Here is a 15,360-nt window from a genome sequence, read left to right as displayed (position 1 = left end):
GATAAGAGACGTAAACCCCTAGAGTTCAGTATTGGTGATTTTTTTTTACTAAAAGCTTCCCCTTGGAAGGGATTTGTTCGTTTTGGAAAGAAGAGAAAACTAGCTCCTCGTTTCGTTGGTCCTTTTGAGATTATTGATAGAGTTGGTCCTGTTGCATATCGTCTCAAACTTCCTGTTGAACTCTCTAATAATCACCCGGTGTTTCATGTTTCTAACCTCAAGAAGTGTCATGCCGAGGGTAATCTCCACATCCCTCTCGATGAAGTTAGTATCGATGAGACTATGCATTTCGTTGAGCAACCCGTTGAGATTATGGATCATATGGATAAAGTTACTAAGCGAAGCCGCATTCCTTTGGTTTAAGTTAATTGGAAATCTAAGCAAGGCGCTGAGTTTACGTTGGAGCGTGTGGACCAGATGAAACTCAAATATCCCCATCTGTTTGTCGTTACAGATTCTCTAATTTCATGACGAAATTCCAAAAAGTAGGGGATACTGTAACAATTCTGGTTTTCCCGCTTTATCATTTGTAATCGTTACCCGACCCACTTTCGGGTCCGGGCTTTATCATTAATAATATCCGCATTTATCGAGTTATAGTTACTATATTATTTATTTATCGTTTCATTAATTTAACTTTGACACTTTTAACCCAAATACAAGTTTTAGCCTCATATATCTCCAACTCCAAACTACAAGGGCCTGAGTGTAACATATGTTATAACCCACCTTCTTAATTGGTTAATCTGTTTACCCATCCCTTTTTCTAAACGGGTTTTCTTGACCCGAATCAAGAAATCAATCAATTGAATGTCCAAATGTGTTTGTGATCGAGTTTTATATTAAGAAATCGTTTACTTTTGATTAGACGCGGCTCACCGACAAGTTAATTATGTTAATAACATAATTTATAATCGTTTTTCCTTCTTTAACCAAACTGAAACCCTAAATCATGGATGAACACAGTAATAGTGATATTATTCCAATTAATTGTGAGGATACCTTCCTTGTTCGGTCGCCGACACTAACCCTCTATTTAATTGAATTCATTTCACCTGTTAATACTCGTTCATCACCCTTATAGCCGCCGGCCCTGTTCTTCGTCGTTCTCCCTCTTCTGTTCATCATCCAAGGTAATTAAAGGTTTGGTTTAATTCGCGATACCCTGTTCGTCATTAACCCCATAATCAATTCGATCAATTATGTCTGAATACATCAAACCCGATTCTAGGGTTTGTTTATTCATTTTGGGGATAAACAGCTGATGTTTTTTATCTAATTGGAAACAAGTTTTGTTGCAATGGCTTAGTAGCCCAGCTGGTTAACTTTAAATGTTTGGGGACAGAGGTCATGGGTTCGAACCTCCTGCACCCCATTTATTTTTGGAATGAAAACTATTTTTGTTATTCTTTCAATTAATAATTAATACTAATTATATTACTAATATTAATGATTAATAATGAATGCTTAAACTAAAAACCGACTCTATAATACTCGTTAATCCACATTTTCATTCAAAAAATATATTTCTAAAGAACGTCTTTCGTATATATAAAGATGTATAAAGAGGTTTATAACTTAAAAACTAACTTATTAATATATTCATCGAGTAATAAAGCTAAAGATGATATTCTATTAAGTATGTTTTCTTAAAGCAAAATTAATAGTTTAACAATAAATCATTACCAATATAATATTATTATTTTGGTTGTCGCTTAACTATTGTCGTAATCAAGATCTTTATTCTAAACATATTCTTTATTCTCCTAGGCCATAACGTTCGTTTGTGATTCTTTTTCCTCATTTTTCGTATCTTTGTCATCCTCATTCGTCTTTGGGTGAGTACCACATTCCCCCTTTTTACTCGTTTTCATACAGTTTTGGGGACATATGCGTAACTTAGTATATTTTCGCACTTTATCTATACACAAAACTGCAATTGTTGTCTTATGTGTTAACTAATTTTATGCCATACTTGCTATATGTTTATGTGCTCAATGTGAACCGCATTCGGAGAATGTCCAGCATAATCTCATAAAATAGTATGATCATACACTAATCGATTTAGCCTTGTGCTTTTCGACATCTCATTTTAATTGCTCTTTGTTTGATTTGTTAATCTCATTTGACGCGTTGCAGCTACGTATTTTATTATATATGTATAACTGAAATTGTGTGTTGCTCACTCAACCTTGTGTTGACAAACTATATTATTTTCAACACATATGCAGGTCATCGTTTAATGTTAAGTGTATGGACTTAGAAGACTTGTTTAAGGACTATTCTAGAAGATTTTGTTTTGAGACTTTAAATGTTCATTTGAATTATTTGATGTTTTGTTTATTTTGAATTTCTTTTTGTAATGAATAATGGTGTTATTTGAATTAAATAGATAGATATTTAAATTTATAATTGTGCGTGATAGTAGCCTTGCGAGCTGTGACAATCAGTCCACGCCCCGCCATTTCCGTTGTAGGTTGGGGTGTGACACCAGTCACCACTATCTCGGCACAACACATCACCACTATCCAGCCTGTGATGTGAGAAGTAGATGAGAACTGATTATCAACACTCTTGTCATAATCGTTGTCGGAGCCGTAAATCAACCCCACAACCATGTTTTGTCAATCTTTTATCGGTTTTTCCAGACAAATCGAAAACAAATGGGTCCCTTAAAGCCGAGCGGTATATCACCACCACGAAAACCTAAACCGGACGTTACTCTACAGAGTCATTTAACATCGGTCGATGCCTAACAGCCGACTCCAGCGGTAGTAGTGATTCAACTAGCGACAATGTCTAGCGTAAAGAGATGAAGTGGGTCTTCTTAAATAGAAAATGGATCGATGGACCGTGCTCTCTCTCTCTCTCTCTTTGTGTGTGTTAGGTGGTGGAGGAGGTAGATGAGTTACCGGCTAGAGATATCATATGGCAGAGGTTTGTGGCGGTGAATGCTCGATGAATCTATATTTTGTTAGATGGTGGAGGAGGTAGATGAGTTACCGGCTAGAGATATCATACGGCAGAGGTTTGTGGCGGTGAATGCTCGATGGAGCCATATTTGGAAGAGAGAGAGAGAGTGTGTGTGTGTGTGTGTGTGACATCGTTGTAAATTTGAGATTCTGTATATGTAAAAGAGAGAGGGAGAGAGAGAGAGAGAGATTCATGTTGTGAAGACCAGGTGTCAGAAGAATAGCACGTGAAATTTCAATAGAGAGTACAAATGTTTTCAAAACTTTCTTATGTGTAAAAGCCAAAGACACATACGTGTTGCAACAGACACATCATGAAGCTATCAACAAAAAGTACACCCCACAGAACACAAAGTACAAAACCATGATACATAGTTCTCCCATATTTGTTATTATAAAAATAACTAGGTTATTGACACGTGTACGACACGGGTGGATATACACAGATGGAAATATATAAATCGTCAAGACATGTTTAAGGTGATAAAATTTGTTTCATATGTTTATGTGGAAAATTATTTGATATAATTGCAATTCATATTCATATGTAAACAAAGTACTTAAAAACATAAACTTACAAAAAAAGAAGATTTATAGTACATTGTTTGGAAACATAATTTAAAACTTTAAAAATTACAAATTCATATGCTACTAAATATTTCCTTATAAACCATATTTGTTGTCTTGTTTGTAACTTTACATTGCTTATCCAAAATATGCATTTTAATACAATCTCTACTCTTCACTCTTGAAAAAGCGACATATAGTTGACCATAAGTAAAAACGGGTCTCTCATATATAGTTGACCATAAGTAAAAACGGGTCTCTTCACTCCATAAACATTTTAAATAGAGAAATATTACAAATATTAAAAAGAACATAAAAAACATACCTTGAAGTATAGAATAAGAAAAATATCAATTAACTTAAGACGTCATAAAATAATAGAAAATAAGCATTAGAACATTGTATACAGAAACTTCAATATTGTGTATAAGTGAACAATAATACTTCATTTTATAAGAAATATAATTCCAGAATGATTAATTTGATAAACCAGAAATTTTTTTTTAATCTGTATGTAAGGAAGTTCAATAAATACTGATATTATGAAATATCATAATTTATTTTCATACATGATAAAAATGAAAATTTGTTTAAAAACAGTACCATTAATTTAGCTAGACAAGAAAATTAATTAATTGACTTCTCAAGTTTTGAATATATTATTTTGTAATTTAAAATATTGTATGAGTTAAACAAAAAGAATTCATAAATTAATTAAACATGTTAAAAAATGACATAACAAACATATTAAAATTGATGCTCTAATTTATTGGCGATAATAATGTATTTAAAGATATTTAAAGCATTGACTATGATTTAAACATAGTTGATGTATTGACTATTATTTAAAAATATGTCTAATGGTCATCTTATATAAGTTGATAAGTTAACACTTAATATGAATTTAGAATTATTTAAATGTGAATAAAATCTAGAAATGCTTGATATTTTTTTTTTTTTTTTGAATTATTTAATTGTGAAGAAAATCAAAGAAGTGCTTGTTATAGATGGAAGCATTAGGGTTAGACCAATAAGAAGAGATCATGTGTTCAAGAACTTTATTGTTTTAACTAGGTTACTAACCCGTGTAGTACACGAGTGGAAATTAGGAAATTCGTCACGTAAAGAAATTTGATTATATATTTGAATATTATATTATTTATTTTTTTAACCATTATAAAATGTTTTTTATAGCTTCATATAAGATATATTTTTTTCTATCTAATAAAATAAAGTTTTACATGTTAATTAACATAAATTTAAATTGGGCCAAAGATAAAATTAATAAACGTTTGGAATATTAATAAACTTTTGGTATGTAAGTTTAAAGATATACCTCAAACACTTAAAATTCAACATTATAAGGTGTCGTCTTATAATGTTTTGTTAACAAATATTGTAAAGGTGTATGTTTGCAAATGGATCGGTCAAAATACTCGCTTATGTGTGTTCGTCGAAAACAATTGATTATATTTATTTTAAATGAACATGACAACAAACGGACAGTTAAAACTCCATCCAAGGAAGCAACTTCAACTGGTTTTTCGATGCCCTTGTGTTATACAATCATCATAAAATGAACTGCAAATTGGTATATTTCAGTAATTATGTATTTCATTTTTTTATATATAATTATTCATTGTAATTAACCGTATTTTCTTTTTCTTTTAATAGGTTGTATCAAATAAAGGTATTGTAATTAACCATTTTTATAATTTCTCTTGGTTTTGAATTTATAAAGTATTGATATTTTCTTGTATTTATTTTGTATCATCGCCATAATATGTTTGTTAAATTTGAATTGTTTATGTTAATCTTTCCATTTTGTATACATTTTAAAATTAAATATCTCGCACTAAAAGTTTTCCAATCTCAAAATATTTCCAACTATTTTTTAGAATTCCATTAAAGTAATAATTAATTGTTACACGATTCTATTTGAATTTGAATTCCATATCAAGATTATATTATAATATGTTAATTATTTCCAAATTATTGCTTAAAATAAAATCCTATGGTCCTTAAATTATTTAAAATTATAGATTCGTATAATAGTTCTAATATTAAAACATTTTAATTATGTCAAAATGAATACTTAAAATAAAACTATGCATTAAAAATTTTCCAATCTTAAAATACTTTTCACTTTAAGGTTAAAATTCCATTATAATATCAATTATTGATTACATAATGTTATTTGAAGTTAAAAATCAGGCTTTAAATATTTCCAATATCAAAATATTATCAAGACTTTTTTTTAGAATTCCATTAAAATACCAATTAATGATTACACGATTCTAATTGAATATACTACTAGGTTATTGACCCGACAAGGGTGAAAGTATATAAATCGTGTAACAACAACACGTCATATCATATTGCAAAATATAACGGCAGACATAACTATATATCATACTCTATGAGACAATAACATGATATATAGTTTTTAATAATATTTGTAAGAAACAAAAACTTCATTAAACATAAGTTTCAACCAAAATAACATTGGTTATACAATTATTATATAGATAATAAAAAATTCAAAATGATAATTTCGTAAACAACTAAATAACATATGTTTTACAACTATTTGGTAAATTAATAAAAAGTTCAAAATAAAAGTTTCATAAACAACTAAATAGTTCCTTATAAACCACATTTGTAGTTTTATTTGTAACTTTACCCTCTTTATCTAATATAAGCATTTTAACACCGTATCTACTCTTCACTCGGGATAAAGCTATATATAGTTGACCATGTGTAAACACCGGTGCTCTAAGATATATTCTAACTCTTGCAAGTGACTGGCCTTGACTTTTGTTAATGGTCATTGCAAAACAAACCCCTACCGGAAACTATCTACGTTTCAATTTGAATGACAATTTCTTATCTGAAGGGGTTAGAGTACTACGAGTTATATAAGTGCGATGACCAATGTTAGTACCCCGAAATAACCTTTACTTCGATAAAACGCCTCCCCAGTTGAATAACCTGTAATTGAGTTCCGTTGCATAAACCATTTTTCTAATCAATATTCCTTAGTAACATTATTGGCACACCAACTTTTAGAACCAAATTATGATTAGGCATACCGGACATCTTTAAACCATTTAGAAAATCTGGTGAGTGTAATGCTGGATCGAAACCAGGCCCAACACTATCTGAATTATCTATGCCATCAGAACTTAGATTTTTAACTTCTTCTCCCGGAAATAAAGTCAAAAATATGTCACTAATGTCTTCGACAACCTCATTTAAAGGTGCAAGTATGGCCCTTTCTTGTAAATACGAAATATCATTAAATTTATCCAATAATGTTGGATATACAAAATTAATAAGATCAGAAAGTTGATCGGATGAATCACCGATCAGAAGATCATCTGGTATGTCTATAATGGAGTTCCATCATTGTGACCACCAAGTTTTCCTTCACCAAGTTCCAACAACCAATCTGCAAATTGGGAGGTTCTACCAAATCTGATGGGTGACACCCGACAGTTAACCTCATGTTTTTCGTTAACCTAAGAACTTTGCACTTGGACCAAATGTGGGACGAACTGAGTGAAACATTAACAATGTCACTACGTGATCCATTGTACGAATGGTAGGATTTGACGAAAATCACCCCCAAAAACCATGACTTTCCCCACAAATGGATGTTGAGAACTGTTACGGTTAACACCTTTTAAAACATCTTTTAAACTCATATCCAAGGCTTCAAATGCATGCTTATGTATCATAGGAGCCTCATCCCATATAATCAGATCAGTTTGCTTCATTAAGTTGCAAATATCTGGATTTTTTTTATTGAACAGGTAGAATCCCCAGTTAGATTTATAGGAATTAGAAATCTAGAGTGACCGATTTTACCTCCCTCAAGTAACAAAGACGCTATACCGCTTGAGGCAACGTTTAAAATGATTTTTGCTTTGGATCTTATGGAAGCAGATAACGTCTTCCATAAAAACGTTTTTCCCGTCCCTCCATAACCATACACAAAGAAAACACCGCCCTTGTTTTCATCAACTACTTCCATTATTTCATAATAGACATTGCTTTGCTCATCTGTTAATGAATTATAAAGTCGTTCAAACTCATCTGTCATAACTTCTGTATCATACGCCAACTCATAGTACATAAAACAATTTGTTGATGCAGCTATAGAATCATCATGAGGGAAAGGCATTTTAGGAAAACAACGCAGAGTACAATTATTTCGCAGGAGGAAATTTTGAATTTCAAGTAACGCGAGGTTCTTAGTTGCGCCTCTGAAAGTACCAAATCTGTATCAAATCAAAAACTTGTTAAAAATGATTTTTTATAAACATATTTGTTAATATATTAAGTATTTAAAAAAATCAAATAAAATCATTTGATACCTTTATTTTTCTGGTCATTTAGTTGTTTGTATAGAATGTCATCAATTAAATACTGCCAAGTCTTTTCCCATACATAATCCGGCCTAGATATACTGTATGTGATTAACATGGTAGAAAATAAACTGCGTAAATAATGACCACTTGCGGTATGAATTGCTTCTTCAATAGCTTCTATATACTCTTTGTCATCATCTAGAAGGCCTCTTTTATAACACGCATCTCTGTAAGTAGCACACACTTCACCATCAACAGTACGGATATCTTCAAATCACTTAGGACCTCTAACCTTGGTTAACAGAATTCTTAAATAGTATGCTTCATTAAAAGCTGGAGGAACATGATGAATACGACCAATAGAAAAACCTCGTTTACGTAGGTCCCAAACCCTTTCGTCTTGTTTCCAAACAAATTTTGTTGGAAACTCAACGTACATTAGGGTTCGTGCAAGACCATATTTCTGATTAAAATCCATCCAACCAGTGAATATTGAAGAACCAACAGTCGGCTTGTTTAAAACGTCTTCCACATCATCATCATCTGCGAAGACAACTGTTTGTTGTCCAGGTAAATGAAACGGAAGCCGAGTAACTGAAGGAAATCTATAATGGACGTCAAAAGAAAAAATTCTCCATGCAGCCTCACATGCAGATAGATATCTGCAATCATAAAATGCCTTAAGTTCGTCTACAACTTGTTCTTAATTATCAGTGTTGTTTTGTATAAGTGATATAGTAGCATGATCGGGGCCTTTATTAATGTACTTAAACAAATACTTTATCGAACCCTCCTGATTACACCATTCGCCATTGATATGGGCTTGATATTTTTTTTAACAATTTCTTGTTATTTGGAACAACATGTCTGTTGTCTACATTTACCCCAGACTTGACAACAACATTACCCAAATATCTTCTTCGATAAACAGGAAACCCATTAGAATCAATTGACATCTCATTTTGAAGTTTCTTTGGGAAATTTTTAGACCACGAGTTATCGACCATGCAAGAGCATTTAGGGTGAGTATCACCACATGGACCATGCATCATGTGGTCGCTTACAAGAGAATACAACTCTGGATCTTCTTTCTTATCTGGAATTTCTGCTGAGATAAACTTGTCTATATTCTCTGAATTATGAATTTTGTGATCAGAATGCAAAACAGGCAAATATGTTCATGGGGTAATCCACGTTTCTGAAATTCAATTGTGCAAACAACTACACATGACAAGTATTTGTGGATTAGATAACTTATTGAAAAAAATATAATATATGCCAAAAATATATGTAATCGCAACTTTATTTTGACAATGGTAATGAACATTAAGTTAACAAAAATGTGTTGTAATGAACTACAAAAAAACAACTACCTTCTTGAAGGTTTCCAAACAAAGCTTTATCCTTCAGGTCTTTCATTAATGAATCAAGCTTCATATTGAATAACCTACATGTAAGGCCCCGTTACTGGTTCCCTACATTGGACGTTGGATTTACTCATAAAAGCAGTTCTAAACATCAGAGTTAATTAAAACGTTGCGTGGAATATAAAACTTTCATCAAACATTACATATCAAATCATAAACATGTCTTAAAACATTCCTTGCCTTTCAATATGAAAACATTAAACATAAAACAACTTGCGTCTTCACATGCCAGACTCTTATTCTCCTGCCATGTGTCCCCGCTCAAGCCAGCTGTCTCATTCTACTCGCCTACGAGCTTACTAACAGTCAGCTACACTGAGTGAGCTCTAGTTAATCATACATCATACAATACATACACTTACCTTCAATCATGCATCCGAAGATACATAATAATTACTTTACTAATTTACTTTCGTTTCATACTTTCATACATACTTTATTACTTTCATACTTTATATTTACTGTCCATTCGATCTCAGATATTATTAGGGTCTGATCGTTTCCTTTTTTATCTCAGATATTATTAGGGTCTGATCTCTCTTTCCTTTGTCTATCTTAGATATTATTAGGGTCTGATCCCTTTCTTGTCTATCTCATATATTAGTAGGTTCTGATCCTTTTATACTTCTCTATCTTAGATATTATTTGGGTCTGATCCCTTTTCTTCTCTATCTCATATATTATTAGAGTTTGATCCCTTACTTCTTCATCTTCGTACATTCTGTCTTTACATACCCATAACATACATATACTTCCTCTAATCATTTATACATACCCATATGTGTACATACATATACATCATACACATTCATCTTTCATACACATACCTCCCTTGTCAATACGTGCAATATCCGAAGATCGTTCACGTACCTTCAAGCTTTCTTTCACATTCATAACATAATATCAATCACATAAATCATACATGGCATATACTTACCTCTTAAGGTAAGTGTATTAACTATCACATCGAGTATATGGGGCTAGAAACTCACCTGAATGCGGTTACGTTCACCGTTAATTGTAATCCCTTTCCTCAGTTGTGCACGACTAACTGTATAACAATTACACGTATCAATTTAACTATCAGTGCCCATATCGTGTTTCTAGTTTAATTATTACCCCCAACAAACAGGAGTCCGAGGGCAGCGCCCCTGGAAACGGGGGTTCTAGTGGCGGTAGCCCCTAGAGGGGTCCAAGGGGTAGAGCCCCTGGCTAGGTTTAAGCCTAATTCGATAACCAATTCGTTATCTTTTGTGATCTAGTTAGTTAACTGATTCGTCATCTGATCAGCATCTGATTCGTCTAAATTCGTTGTCTGAACATCATGCGATTCATTATCCTGATTCCTTAGCTGGTTCGCTATCCTAGTTCGTTAGCCTAATTCGTTATCGGACGTAACGAACTGGATGAGCTAATTCGTTATCTAAATATAACGAATTGGCTATTCTGATTCGTTATCTGCACATAGCGAATTGGTGCGTCACGAATTTCCTGATTCGTTATTTTAACTTTAACGAATTTGCGCAGTCTTATCCAGACTTTGACTCATGGGTCAAAGTCAAAATTGTCAAGAACGTCACACAGTCAACATCAACGGCTTCAGCCATTAATCCTCAAATCTCAACCAAATAACGCAAGTTTGGTATCAATAGATTCGTAATACCAGCGCTTATAAACCCCAATCAACGAAATATCCAAAAATCATGTTTTAAACAATCCAATTTGTTTGTTTATAAACACGGGTCTTTACACTACCGATTAACCCATCAATTGATACTGGATTTCACTGAAAATTAGTTCGTTTGATTCGTTTCTTCCATATGTATACAGATCTAAGATTATCTAAATGAATCCGGACCTAAATGAACGATTTCTAGTTATAAACGTACCTTAAATGAGTCAAACAACGAACACGAGCTGGTCTTTGATGTAGGTTCGGTTCATCACAACGTTCTAGCACCAAAAATCTCGGGTTTTCAACTTCGGATTTAGGCTCGGGTTAAAGGATAGTCTTGTGTGTGTTTTTGATGGTGTACGCTATGGTGTAGAGATGGATAAAAATGGAAAGGTTTAGGGCTTAAGGGGTATTTATACTCCCTCAAGCCCATGGACCTAAGGCCATTCCATCTTTTATTCTATCTTTAAGGTCCAAGCCCATCATCATGTAGTTTTTTTATCTAAATCGACACACGACACTTTAACGAATAAAAAAAATTTCATTTATTTATTATAATCAAAAGTAGGATGTTACACTACATAATATATCTGGCTTGTCTTCGGAGTTGCGATTTTTGTTTTGTAAAAATCGTTTGATTTCTGGCCAATTTGGGTTGCATGTTATGGTTATGAAGAAATCAGGATACCCAAACCATCTACAAATAGTCATTGCATCAAGATAATTTTGCGTCATATATCGAGCACCTCTGGTAAATTAAGACGGTAAAATAATACGTTGTCCGAACGAAGAAACATCCTATGTTCCAGCCGAATGTATGTTTCTTAGGATTTCATATGTTTCGGACCTAAGATTTTTTTGTTGTGTGAGTACATAATGGAACCTTTGAGTCTCTATAATTGGGTATGCATCTACAAACAGTTGCTGAGTTAGTCTTCTGTCGTTCAAAATCAATGAATAACTATGTGGCCTATCTTGAAATCTGAACACAAAGAATTCATGCATCGTGCACTTCTTGCGCTTGCTTGTTGTCGAACCTCGAAGATCACGATGAAGTATGTCAGTACTGTAACCATCATCACCATATGGAAAAAATATAGGATACTGAAGATGAACATAAGAAGGGTGCAATTCACTAATACGTTTCAAAGATCCACTTTAAGTTGTGACAATAATATCTCGTTTATCAACTGCATCACCAATATCACCAACGATTAAGGCTGCAACTTCAGAAGTTGTTGGGAGGTTGTACGTCCTTGCGTCTCCTTGGCGTGTTCCAATTATTCTCAACTTTAAATCCAAATCTGGATTTTGTTGAAAACAATCCCTTGCAAACCGATAACTTTTAACCAACGGATTATAAGAATCCAACAGGTCCTTCAGGTAATAAATTATTTTCTTCTCCAATAATTCAGAATTTGATTCCGTTTCACTGAGTAACAAAATGGGTAGGTGTTAGAAGTCAATTAGAAAAACGTGATCAAAGTTTTTTTTGTTAATGAAACAAATAGATCTAAAATTTTAAAAACTTAAGTTACTTACCGAAAAATGTCTCGTCTGTTTGATATTCATTCTCAGTATCGTAAATGTGTAGTTGAGAGAACCATGATTTTTGTCCAGGCAACGGAAGAAGACTTCCCAAGGAATGATAATTCTCTCCACCAAGTCTAAAAATGTACGGAGCATTTCCTCATTAATAGAATTATCATCTTCCCACCAAGAGACGTAAAAGAAAACATGGAATTATATCGTCTAATGTTTTGCATAAAATACTTGCTCGTACTATCATGACCAAGGAACATATTTACGTAAGTCATTGGTGACGGCTTCAAATCCGGAAGTTGCACGTCACCATTACTACAACAAAGTGAGTAACTTGTAACACCGTTGTTTGTTTTTCCTTTCTTACTCTCGACATCCCATAATAACGCTTTGCACAGTCCACACATGACAGTTTGATCACCATGATATAAATACCCTACGCAAAAATCAAGAAAACTTAAATAAAGAACAACAAAATTATATATATATATATATATTAACCATCAATAATGTTGTTTGAGAATCAATTGGGTAAATTAAACCATGAATATAAATAATAAAATAAAAAAACAAAAGAGAACTTATGATTATATTAAGTGTCAATAATGTAGTTGAATATAATCACAACGGAAATATAAAACATGAATGGAAATAATTATATAAAAAAATTAAACTAAAACTTTAAATATATACAGTTAAAAAAAAGATATGTATTTTAATTCTCATACCTACAGATATCCCTTTGTACGGATTGACATGATCCTCTGGAGCGTTAAACAACTGAAATTCATCTAAGTTTGCCATCTTGATGGGCTCATTAATACTGAAGTTTCTGTGAGACGAACGATGCGTTGATGAGGATTGAACATTCAACGAATTAAAAGTCGAAGAACATCTAGGGGTTGATATATTCGATGAGGAACTAAAATGTTGCATCGTAATATTAGACAACGGTGTCAAACTATAAGTAGATGGCACATTCACACCTAAAAAAATATATCATTAATAATATATACCTTATTCATGATACGTTTTGGCCGGTTTGTAGATCAAACCGTTAGCCAAACCGTTTGTAACGGTTCTTATTATTTGAAACCATAACAAACCATAGATATTTAAAACCCAACCAAACCGAACCATTAATAACAGTTTGGTGTTGTAAAAATTCCATAGTAGAAAAAAGCAAATAGAACAAAACTGGATCTACTCATTTAGTTTAGAGTATTCGAAATGAAATGTGTAATTTACTGTTAAACTATTAAAAATAAATGTGTCATTACTGTGAGACTGTCACTTTTAAGAATATAACAAAAGAAACGAATTCGACTAACTAAAATGAATTATAAAATAACAAATTAAGACTAACAAACATATATATGAAGCATCTAAACAGTTAAAATAAAATGTAAAATCTTACAGTACGGTACTGTCCGGTTTTATACGGGGTTTTTTCATAACAAACCATAAACTAAACCTTGCAATACGGTTTGAAATAATTAAAACCAACCTACCAAAATTTATTAACATAAACCGACAATGAAACCAAACAGATAATCAGTTTGGGCGGTTTCACGGTTTCAAACCAAATCGTGAAAACCAATAATTAATATGCAAAGAACATATGAAATCATATATGACTATTTAAAATTAATTTTTACTTTTGTTAATAAAACATGATAGGAATACTTTTATCACCCGGTGATATAAATCCTTGTTGTCGATTTGTAGTTTGAGCACTATTGTGGTTCACACTTCCATTAACAAACATTCGATGATGTCTTTGGTTATCCACTGGCCAACGTTGTAATGTGTTGGTAGGACAAACTACAAAATTAATAATTAATTATAATGTAAATTAATAAAAACAATCAATAAAGTACGAAAATAGAAAACCAAAAACAAATCATGTGTTAATAACAAAAATATATGTTAACTAACCTATAGTACTTTCACCGGTAGAGTTAAATGTCGATAAAGTACCCAATGTTTGATGTTGTTGCCCCATTTGTGAAGTAGTTGAAGTAGTTGTTGGTCTGATTGTGTTAAATCTCCTAACATAGGTAGATAAAGAAAGCAAAATTATGTAAGAAAAGAGTTTTGTTTGAAAGACTATAAAAAGCTGCAAAATTGTAACACTTATTAATGTACTTGTAAAATACACTAATACATGAGTAGTTGGATATATTGTATGGTTGTGGATAAATGTAATCCGGAATTATAATAACGTCATCTGGGAAAATTAAAGTCGTAACAAAGCTTTAAAAGTATATGAACCAGTTATAAAAGTTAAAATCTTTATAGTCAATTAAAATTCACAAAACTAAGTAAACTACAATTTGTAATAATTAAACATATTTAAATAATAATAACTACACTTTACCATTTGATGTGTTGTTTATAGTTGGGTTGTATTTTTTTTTTCTCCTTTGGTCCATAACCATTTTTTTATGTCTTCGATTATCTGCTGCAATTGTTTCATTGGTATTTATCGTGACAACTATTAAATTAAAAAAATGAAAATTCGTTAAATAAATATTTTGGTATAACCAATGAACTGAATTGCGTGCAGATGTAGCATATCGAAAAACTAAATGAATATAAATAATTAACCTGTGTTATTTGAGTTTGTGGAGATATAACTTTCATTAGTAGTTGGCGATTCATTTTCTTCTCCACCGTATAATTGATTGACATCAGATATTGTGAATGGACAAGTAACTGCATTATTATTTGTTATTTGAATAAAATAAGCTTAGAATATAACAAAGTTTAAATATTTACACAAATAATTTATGGTGTATAGT

At 32.1% G+C, this 15,360-nt stretch overlaps 1 protein-coding gene across 1 annotated transcript; it reads right to left on the bottom strand.

Moving 5' to 3' along the window:
- Nucleotides 1-6,563: 6,563 nt before the first annotated feature.
- On the bottom strand, nucleotides 6,564-9,349 carry LOC143616151 (uncharacterized). Its single transcript, XM_077089069.1, has 6 exons — nucleotides 9,286-9,349; nucleotides 8,804-9,044; nucleotides 8,191-8,574; nucleotides 7,972-8,139; nucleotides 7,410-7,822; nucleotides 6,564-6,817 (listed from the first exon to the last, which is right to left on the bottom strand). The coding sequence occupies exons 1-6, from the start codon at nucleotides 9,347-9,349 to the stop codon at nucleotides 6,564-6,566; spliced, it is 1,524 nt and encodes a 507-aa protein (XP_076945184.1).
- Nucleotides 9,350-15,360: the final 6,011 nt, after the last annotated feature.

The sequence above is a fragment of the Bidens hawaiensis genome, unplaced genomic scaffold (genome assembly GCF_021521415.1).
Source record: "Bidens hawaiensis isolate Kalapana, Puna unplaced genomic scaffold, B.hawaiensis_p1.1 tig00046034_1, whole genome shotgun sequence".
Classification (NCBI taxonomy): domain Eukaryota; kingdom Viridiplantae; phylum Streptophyta; class Magnoliopsida; order Asterales; family Asteraceae; genus Bidens; species Bidens hawaiensis.
The sequence above is the reverse complement of the archived record's forward strand: the minus strand, read 5'-3'. Positions and strand labels throughout refer to the sequence as shown.

What these genes read in the sequence shown, in the direction of transcription:
- LOC143616151 (XM_077089069.1), bottom strand. Translation starts at nt 9,349, where the DNA reads ATGAAGCTTGATTCATTAATGAAAGACCTGAAGGATAAAGCTTTGTTT. An exon ending in GTTTGGAAACCTTCAAGAAG is followed by an intron (nt 9,045 to 9,285) that starts GTAGTTGTTTTT and finishes TTCATAATTCAG; the next exon opens with AGAATATAGACAAGTTTATC. An exon ending in ACCAAGGTTAGAGGTCCTAA is followed by an intron (nt 8,140 to 8,190) that starts GTGATTTGAAGA and finishes TGCTACTTACAG; the next exon opens with AGATGCGTGTTATAAAAGAG.